General features: G+C 40.8%; 1 protein-coding gene across 1 annotated transcript; it reads right to left on the bottom strand.

The window, feature by feature from the left end:
• Positions 1-8,925: 8,925 nt before the first annotated feature.
• B3GALT6 (beta-1,3-galactosyltransferase 6) lies at positions 8,926-9,969 on the bottom strand (the record flags this gene model as incomplete). The annotated part of the gene is made up of 1 exon (XM_082009288.1): positions 8,926-9,969. The coding sequence occupies one exon, from the start codon at positions 9,967-9,969 to the stop codon at positions 8,926-8,928; it is 1,044 nt and encodes a 347-aa protein (XP_081865414.1).
• Between the last annotated feature and the right edge of the window lie 840 nt (positions 9,970-10,809).

The following is a 10,809-nucleotide window of genomic DNA, read 5'->3' as shown; positions in this document are numbered from 1 at the left end:
GCAAGAGTGCAGTGTGTAAACATCTAAGGAACTACAAGAGATACCGAAATTAATCTAAGTCTGGGTTAGCTGCTGGCCTCCTTGATCTTAATAGAGCCAGAGGTTCAGGCCTGGAGCTCAGCACTACACATTTATAGAGGTGTTTTTTCCAATGCGTAGAATGCTTGTTTTATTGAGGTCAAGGCACGGAAAGAAAGACAAATATATTAGACAAGATAAGATCAGAAAGATTAGACCGAAAACTCCAGTTCTTAGCACCTCAATTGCTGGTATGTTTGCAATCAAGATCTACTATCTCTGGCTTGAGTCCTTCTCTAAAGTAAACATCTAAAGTAAATATTTGTAACTCTTGTGTCTAGGATCTATTCTGGATAAATGTTTTTGCACTGTCTTGTGCTATGACGCTTCAAAGCCAACTGGAGCCATTTGGCACTATCCCAAATAAATTGATCACTGGCAACAACAACAATCTTTTCCTTTATTTAAAAAAGTCAGTGTTATTAATTTTCCAATCCCCTCTGTTGCTTATGTATGGTGCACTTTGCACTTGAGGCACTTTGTGTGGAACTTCTCTACTAGTCCAACACTTCAGATTTCAATACTGAACATCAGCCTGCCGCCTGGAAAATAAACACATGCTGTAGCAGTATTCACATTCCCTGGATCTTGGCTGTCAATTAAAGCAGGGAATGACATGGACCACCAGAAGGTGGGGCTTGTGGCCTTAAATGACTAGAAGTTCTTGAGACTCTGCCAACTTGATAAAACACGTTGCTGTGCTGGGCAGAGGTGATTGCCTTGGCGTCTCCAGAAATCAGGGCCAGACTGATCATCAAACAGTGGGCAGCAGGGGGTGGATGTGCAGGCTTGTGGCTTTTTGAGATTTCATCAAAACATGAATCAGTGTCTAGTTTTTTCCACATTTTTTACCATGTTTTCATTGAAACGGATAATAAAAAAAAAAAAGAGAAAGAGAAGAGGATGTGGAAAGTATGGCTGCAGTTTGGATTTTATGCAATGTTTGTGACCTGGGTATAAAAGCATAAAGCATGACAGCTTGACAACAGTGCAGGAATGGGGCCGGAACTGTACCACTCCATACCCACTAAGACATAAATTCCTGCATTATGGCCTGCATGGACAGAAACCCTGGCTGATCTGAGCGGCACCCTAGGCAGTGCTAGAACCTTGTTGGGACACTGGTATGGAAGCCCACCACGGACCCGCTTTGTCTGGCATGCTCTAGAGTTCACATATCTAAGCAGTAGTATAAACAAGTCAGGAACAGGGCCTGATTCTCAGAGTTGCTCAGTATTTCTCTGGAAGTACGTTGCACAAGGGAATTGTTTTACTGAAGGCATGCTGTTCAGAATTAATAAGGACTTTGGAATCTGGCTCAGAACAAGTATTTATTTACCCTGCAATAACAGGTAAGTATTGATAACTCATTCCTTAACTCTGCTTTTTCAAAATGCTTTTTACACTCCCTAAGTTTCATCATCAAAGGCCAGGTGAATGTTTTAATTAAAGATAATGAGTAATCAGTTCCCTATCCCAGAAGAGACTTACCTGAGAAGTTCCTAGATTCAATCAGTGTGTTGATAATTTTTAATAGGTCTCATTTCTACATACTCCTCAATCAACCCAAAAGTTCAAGGAGTCATACATAGACATTTTTTGGAACTGAATTCTTCTTTGAATATTTTTGGGTGGGGTTTCCCTTAAGAAAACTGAATTTCACAACTCAATTGTATTTTCAGCTGATGAAACCAGAGCAAAACGTGATTGAAAGGGAAGGGAGGGGCATAGGACTGGGGGTTTTGGTTTGTTTTGGCTTGTCCTATAAAAAATGTCCACTTCATTGAAAAGCTATTTCTCTTCCACCTGCCAGCCCTCCCCCCAACAACAACAAAGTCCTTTGATGTAAAATTTTTGGCCAGTTTTACCACAAACATACATAGACAAGAAAAAGTCTTCCAAAGATTTTGGCAAATCATAGCTGCATTCTCTTCCATAGCAGGCGCAGTTAGTTATCTTTCCATAATCCCAAGTTATTGTAACTCCCAAATGGTGTCTAAACTTCCCTACATACTGACCAAAATGTGGCTCATCATTTTTAGTTAATTTGCTTTCTCCATTTTTGGGGGCTTTGTGGGCTTCTACAAAGGTTTGTCTTTAAAATCTAAGTATGCATTATCAATCATTAATTACGTGAAACAAAATGTTGGCTCCATCCTCAAGAATTCCTTCAGAATTCCATTTCTGAATTGGAAAACTTTTTTCCTTTTCTCCCTGATCGTCCATTTGAGTCTGTGCTAAACAGTAGATACTTATTAAAGAACATAGCTAGATTTTAGTCTAGCTTTAGTCTTTTTTTAGTCTTTTTTTAGTCATAAACAACTGTCTGTCGACACTGCTTAGGTTCGTGCTTTGCGTCTTGTTTTTTACCAAGGAACACATCCCGTTATGTGCTCTTAAAGGCACATAGTGACATCTAGTGACTGAATTGCTTAGGGCAGGTAAACAGGAAAACTATGGAGTGTTCCAAATAGATTACCTTGCTTCAAAGGTCTGCTTCAAGAACAAGTTTGAAAGGAGTTTTGAATTATTTATGAAAAAATGGAAAAAAGTTTTGTTTTAAATCTTTGTAGCAAAGATGCAAAAAGAGAGTTAATTATATGTTTGTGAAATATTTTAGTTTGGATGAAAATGCATTGTAAAGAAAGTAGAACACCCATTTTAATTGTATCAGGGAAAACAGACCAACAATATTCACATGGGGATGTCCCTTTAAAATAGTTGGGCCTAATCCTGTAGCTGATTTGTTGCTTCCCAGCTGATTCCCTGAGGTCAGTAACAAGGTGAGGACCAACTGCTCTTTATAAAAGCAGCACGAGTAGCTGGGGGGGGGGGGGGTGTGGAGGTGTTTGTGAGGACTGTTTGAGTTGTGATAATGGACATCATCCTGTGGAAGTCACACAGTCACACTGTTTCAGTTCAGGTAAGAAGCGTACCTTTTGGCCTCCACTTAGGAACTAATCGGTATGGCTAGCCATGTACTAAATTTGCCAAAGCTTTCCATGTGTCAGAGGTGACTGTGATACTTTGAGGTCATAGCATTAAAAGGGCAAATTACTGTTGGTTTTCTGGTCAATGTACTTTATTACATCCAAGAATATAGGTAATTGAAAAACTGCTAATAAGAAACAGAAGACTTCTGCTCAAAAGTAACAACTTGGTCTCACTCAGAGTCATCTTGTGCTTCTGGGTTCAAATAGATTGGCTTACTTAGCTAAAAACAGAGGTGTTTTTCTGGGCTAGAGCCCAAAATGTGCTTCCAAGGTTTTGGCAGAAGAAGCAGCAGCAAGAACACACTCATTTTAAAGAGAATGGACTAGCTACTTCATCGGCAGAAAGTTTAGTGCTATTTAAAAATGCTTGAAGTGTTGAAATTATTTGAACAGATGTTATATTGAAAATATTTTCAATTCTTTGTCAGAATGTTGCCAGTATTTTGCTTTTTTGACATAAGACAGGACTATAGCCAATGGTGCTTATGGATGTCTACTGCTTAAAATACTTAGCTAAGACCAGAATCAATACACTTTTTAGTCAGAGAAACCCTTCTTCTGACTGCATTACAGTCCACGTCATGCCCCTATATTGCTACCAATGTAAAATTAGCATGAACAGGTATATGTATTTATGTATACATGTGTGACCCAGTGGCATTCCTTCTAGGCCACTAGCTACTTCAGGGTTCTGCTATGCTGATCAGTCATTATTACTTAAGTCGACTGAAGCACTTTTGTGCAATTGCTTAAGACTGAGCCAATCCTCTGTGTCTCCTGATGGCATAATAAAATGATAATAACCACACTTGTGCATTTTCTTACATAGAACAAGCAATCACCTATACAGCAAAAGTCTTTTATTAAAAATTAATTAGCACACAGATCCTTTGGCCAATAAAGGCATACGTGAAAGGACATAAATACATATACAATAGGCTTACGCAATTACCAAGAGTTTTCATCATCAGATATCTACAGGTTTCTAGCAGTTTATTTCCTATATAAATGCTGAGCAAATAAACTGTGTGCCACACCACACCCCCAAATGGTAAAGTTATGTGGCTGCAAAAAATGTGCAATTTCATTAAATTGTTTAAAAGATACTCAGCTCAGTACCCCACACTAATTCTGTTTCATAAAGGCACACTTATTATGTAGTATCCTTCCTTGAGACAGGCTATAAGTAATGGACTGATCTGTTCCCAAGTTTTACCAGACATTACCTAAATAGTCTGTATTGAAAGTAATAACTGGCTTATTAGTAGTTCCAGTTCCAAGGTAAAAGTGTATCTTACACAGGTACATGTAGCAACAGATTTGAGTCTTGCAGGCAGTGTTCTAAATAAAATATATAGTAGTGTAGGTGTTGACAGTTTGTCAAGCATACAGCAATACCAAAAACATAGTTCAGCTCTGATGCTGGAGCTAAATAGAAACTAATGAAATGCAGCTCTTAATCCCCTTCCCATGCTGCTGGGCTTTTATTCAAATCTGCAAAGCTAACACCGTGGCCCCCAAATCATCAGTGTTAACAGATATGAAATACAAATTTAAATGCCTAAAAATGAGGCATTTCAACTACAGAAAATGTAACATTTGTCAAAAGTATGACACACAAGCTGTATTTGAGAAACTTCACATGAGCAGGGCTAGACATTCAGAAAAGAAAGTATTCAGTTACAGGAATAGTAATTTCTAAGTTCAGTTTAATTTATTTTAAATCTTGAACTGACTATAGGAATTCTTGGAAGCTTGAAATTAATGTTTTAGCTACTTACTTTTACGTACTAAAGTAATTAAGTCACACTGCAAATAACTTAAAAAAATTGACTGGAAAATAAACTCAGCTATAAAGTTGATTTTATGCCATTGTCAGCTTTAAATATTTCAGTATCAAGTCTTAGATATGATCACTGAGAGGACGTCATGAACAATTAATTTCTCTACCATATCTATTATCTCTGTTAGAATGCTAAATGCCTGAGTTTAAAAAGAATTAAAAAAAAAAAAAATCTGTAATAACAAAAAGCTCCATAGTGTTACAGATCAACTCAATGGTAGTCCTGAATGGACGCCAACATAAGGTTATAGACTTGACACAATTGCCTAACTTAGTGTGCAACACACTGATATCTAGAAAAGCTGAGGTGATAATTTTCCCCCATACTAACAATAATATTAAAACGCAAATTATTTATGAAGAGAGAACTTGGAAACCAGCAGAAACACTATTTAAAAAAATAAAGCGCCGAACATATCGCTAATCTATTGCCACTAAGAATGGCTACAAAAAAGAAGATAAATCTGTTCCTGGATAATTTCGTTTTTGCTAAGGCCCATAACAAGACTTTCCACTCTAGTAGAGCTGCTATAAAGACCAAAACCCACTTGTTTCTCAGCAGCACTTAAACATCTGCCCAAATGCTGGACCCACTGGAGACAAATTCCTCCCCCTGACTTTCAAGAGAGACAAAGATTACATCAGGGTTTTCAAGTATAAAAACACCATCTATTAGACTTCTGGGATGATGTCAGGAAATATGGAATATGGTCCTGAGAAGGTGTGAAAGATAGCTTTTGATTATTACTTCTAAAGTATTCAATTCGTATGTTGTTCAAAATGTGCTTTATATTTTGCTTTAGAAAAAATGGTCTCCAAAATTAATTTGGGACTGAAACTTTAAGTTTTAAAACTTCAGTGACTCACTCATGCAATACACAGATGTTTCTTGATTATTCCAAATAACATTAATAGGTCTTTCACATGCAAATTCTTTCTAGTGAAATATAAAAAAATAATCCTATACTAGTTAGTTTTTCTGGGATTTTTTTTTTTTTCCATACAACGTGTGGGATGTCTGCTATCTCCCAAACGATTCAATTTACTTTTACAATACCAAAAAAGTCTAAATAATTTGTCTTTTACTTTTGCGGTATTTCCCACTTAACGGGGATTGAAATCTAAGTGCCGTATTTGCAGTAAGGTGGTGTCTACTAAGAAAACGAAAACCACTTACTGAAGGACAAGAATCTGTCAAGCCTTCCATGTTAATTTGTTTTGCAACTAGAGCAAAACATGGGTAACCTTAAACAGAAAAGGGCATAACGAAGCTGTGTCAGACCGAGATCCAGATATCATGTAAGAGTGGTCACTGTCATTTCTGAGTTCCAGCTTGTAAGCGTGCAGGCAATGAATGGGCTGTGCTGCTGTCAAGAGATCTGTTAGGGTGCACACTATTCCTGACACTTGGGTAAGAAACCCTTCAAGAGAATTTCTTAACTATTAAGTATTTGTATGCATAATGTTTTCCATGGGGTCAAATACCAGATGGAGATTGTGCATTTCTCCACCGTTAATTTTGCTAGCAATGAAAAACACCTTTTTTGGGGGGGTGGGAGTTGCGGGTAGGGAGAGTCAAAGTCAACGATGTAAACAACTTCCATGAACACAGTTATTGATAGAAATGGATAAACAGTACATTCTTACTAGCTTGAGAGACATGCAGCAGACTTTCAATCTGCAGTTCAGACCCCAGTTCTTTAAATAATGGCTTGTACAGCCAACAAATCCAAGCACTGCTTGATATGTAGTTCTCATGGACATTACAGTACCTCCTTAAATTTAAAATGACATTTAGCTACCTTATTTTCCTATACATAATACATTTTCAATAATTATAAATAAATACTCACATTACAAGCATTTAATCACATATACACACACAATACTAGTGAACCCCAAATGGCAAATAGATATTTTTTTCAAAATGCTAAAACCAATTTAAATTTCCTGTCATCTTGTTAAATTCTTGTTTTGGAATAGTATATCTTGCTGAAAAGCACATCTGCCTATATGTCAATATATCAGCATGCATTAGAATGGACACATGCTAAAATAACTTTTTTTTTTCAGTACCTTAATTTAACTTTGTTTTAGAAGGAAGTCAAAGATTTGTTCAAATTTTCAAAATACAGAATTATAATCCTCTGCAGAAGACTTTTCTTAATGCTCAATAATTTAATCAAAACAAGAGAAGAATAACAAAAAAAACCCCTATACTTGATTCCTTTGGTATGAATTGCTACCTTGCTAATTTAAGAAGCATAAATACAGAGATATTGGCACCTTTTTTTTCTCCCCCCTTGCAATTTGTCTCTTCTGGCAGGTAGGAACAAATACTGACCTAAGGAGAGGAGGAAATGAAGTTGTATGAAAGTGCAGTGTGCAACAAACAGTAAAACTGGTAATTAAGAATGCCCTTCAGGCATAAAAGTAAAAACTCTGCTTATACTGAAAGATCTGCAGCTGACAAAGGTTACTAGAAGTCAGTAGCACTGTACTAGTACTGGGAAAAAAGTATTTCCGTGCATTAGAGCACCTGCCACCATTCAAAAATGTTCAAATTACTGGCTTACCTAAAGGTTTGAAGATAAATAACATGATGAAATTGTGTAAGTGTTCTGTTCTACAGCCAAGAATGTCCTGTCTGCATTTACTGTTCAATACTGCATTTGATGCTGACAAGCTCTGTCAATATTAGAATTATTTGTAGTGTAGACAGGACTAAGGGACATAATCTCCCATTTACTGACGTTTCACTTGAGCAATTAACTTACACCTCCTGTAAAATAATTTTTAGTTCCACTAAAGGGTGCTATTGGAGAGGAGGGAATTCACACAGTCTGTCTTCAGGCACCTAAATGTGACTGTTGGGGGATTAGTCTCCTTAGATTGCAATGTACCTCCTGAAAAGAGAGTCAAGTTTCTCCTCAAACAGGAATTTGGGGTGTGGGGGAACCTATTACTCTTGACTACATACAGTTTACTTTCTTAGCTGAGGTACCCACATTAGAGGAATCTTGTTTGAACTCTGAATAGCTTGAACTGATCTAATCCTGCTAAGTTACATTTTACAGAAGTAATCCAGGACAATATAAATCTGAAGCCTACAATGTCTGACCTTCTAGTAGACAGTGAGATTACTTACTGTTGGGAGGGGAAATGTTTTGTCATACACAGTGTATTTGGAGGATAAGCTAAGAACAACACCTATGCCTAATAATTGAAGGCTACCTTTGTAGCACAACTATTTGCCCCCAAAATAAGATAATATATTCTCTATCTGTCAAATACCATAACTCATCCACCTTTCTAAATACAGACTTACTCCCTAGGTGCCAGATAATTTATGTACATGATGTCTTTAAAACAACAAAAAACTTTGAGACAAGTTACACAGGTCTAGTGATTCCATTCTTGTAAATCAGAGCACTTGCCAAAGAACAGAACAGACTCTCCCTCCCCTAACACAAATATCCTAGGTAAAATGGTTCCCTTTATTGACTGCTTGTGTCAATAACCAGCCACCTGTTCCCACTGGCAATAGCAACTGATTTGCAGCCCCATTAGACTCTTCAAACCTTGCCAAACTGATGCTTGTTCCTTGCCAAGAAATAAACAGCAGATGCTAGTTTCACAATCTTATAGATAGCATAAAGGCCTGTCATGATCTTTAGCAAGTAAATCTTAGAGTCTGTTAAAAATCTTCCAGCAACTTTTCATCCAAGTTATCTTCCCCAAATTTTCTGTACTCTCCATATTTTGCAACCTATTATTTACTTTTAATCCTGTTATATGAGCCTTTCCATGCCTTTTGTCATCTTTTTAAACATCTCTCCATCATGCCACATCAGTAGCTCTTAGGAGTTTCAAGGTTTCATTGGTTGTGACATAATGAATCGTGCAAAATCTTTTGAGTAATTTTTAAGCCATAGTTACTGGGATTCTACCCAAGTAACAGTAACCAAGCTCAGAGTCCATCAACTTTCTGCATTTTCCTTCCTCAGACTCTCACGGGATGCCATCCTTCCTTTGGCAACATTGTGAAGGAGGCACTCCCCAGTCATACATGTAGGAAAGCCTGAGCTTAACCTCCTCCTTACAGAGCTTTCCTTCCTTAGCCAGGGTCTGGTGCTTTTCCAGCATGTCCTCGATGCTTTGCTTATGAGTTACTATGTACTTATTGTTGCAACCTCGTGACTTATACTCAGTGTCAAAACGAGGGTCATGTACTCTCTTCACATCAATGGGAGCCAGCCACACCCCCAGGGAGACATCTTCACTCTGCCACATGTTCAAGTAGTCTCTGCTAAGACGCAAATAGTGTACCAGATCTGCAGAAAGCACATAACCACCACCCAGAGCATATGGCAGATAGTAGTCACAGAGTACCCAGGTGCTCTCTTTCCATTTGCCACCAGATTTAACTCGACCGCGGCCAGAAAAGAAGCCCCAGTAGAGGCGACGTGGCTCCTTGGCTCTCAGCTCTTCCACGAGCACATCCAGGCGTACAAAGGTATCATCATCAGCCTTCAGGGCAAACTGGAAGTCCAGGTGCAGATCCAGCCAGACATATGTGGCCAGGACTTTAGCAGTCAAGTTCTCATAGGAATCCCGTAGCTCTGGCAGAAGGAGGAGGTCTCTGTGCCGGGTCTGCTCTAGCTCCAGGCTACGAAGCTCCTCTGCCCCGAGCCCACCTGTGCCGATCACGAAGCGGCTCCAGATGTCATCATGAGGGGGGTGCCCGGCTGCTGAGAGCCACGTGCTGCGGATGATGCTGCGACGCTCGCTGTATTTGGGGCCGCTCGTAATGAGCACGGCCAGGAAGGCAGTCTCCTCAGGGGAGGGTGGCGGCGCTGCTGGGGGATGTGGCCCCCTGGCACCCCGCAGCGGCAGGGCCACAGGCTGGTTGTGTGGGAGCCCACGTTGGGCTGGCAGAGGCCGGAGGCCCTCGGAGGTGCACTTGGCCAAGTAAAGCAGGACCACGGCGAAGAGCGACAGGCCGCCCAGGCCCAGGGCGGTCTTGTGGCGGCACAGCAGGCGCAGCAGCTTCATGGCCGCGGGGCCTCGACTGGTGAGCGGGCCCTGGACGGAGCCCGCTCCCTTCCAGGCCGCGAGGCCCCGCCCCTCGAAGATTTAGGCGGGAACGGCAGGAGTCCCGCCCCCAGGGGTTGGAACAGCTTACGGCCGCCGAGAGGGGACAAGATTCCTCTGGGAGCCTTTACCGCGCTTCACCGTCACTCAAAGGTGGTTTCATGTCTCTCTCCTGCCTTTTTCCCTTCTCCTCGGGGAAGCGCCGGCTTAGGCCGGGAGGAGCGGCTCCGACCTTGCCTACCTGCTGGGGCTCCTGCGCGGCCTCGGTGTGTGCGGCGGCCGCCGCTCCGCTTGCAGCCTGCCTTGTGGGGGAAGGAGTAGGAGGAGTGGCCGCGCCCTGCACCACCTGACCGCACACGACGGCGCCTTGCGGTAGCCATCTTGCAACAGGGCATGGGAGGCCGGGACGTTGCCATTTTGGTTCCGGGCGAGCTGGACGCTGTTTTGGGTCACGGCAAAGGAAGCTGCGGCAAGCGTCCTTTCAGCCAAGGCAAGGCCTGCACTTCGGCTGGCTGTGCTTCCAGCCTTGATGGCGCAGTAGAGCACGCAGCCTTGTGAAAGTAGTCGTGTGTTAATTAGCTGGCTGTTGTTCTGATTTCATAACGATTGCTAGCGGCGTGTTACGTACAACAGGCAGTATTTTAAGGGCTCCCAACAAAATAGATGAACGATAAGCACGAAACTGGGTATGTACGTATAGCCACGAAAAGGGACCTGACAGAATGAAAAAGTTTCCTTTACGCTTGGAAGACAAGTTCTGCTTTATTAATTGAGGTAAGAAGAACATGTGAGCAAATATGT

This window comes from Phaethon aethereus, assembly GCF_964289735.1.
Source record: "Phaethon aethereus genome assembly, chromosome: 21".
NCBI classification, from domain to species: Eukaryota; Metazoa; Chordata; class Aves; order Phaethontiformes; family Phaethontidae; genus Phaethon; species Phaethon aethereus.
Note: the sequence above shows the minus strand (reverse complement) of the source record. Positions and strands in the feature narration are given on the sequence as shown.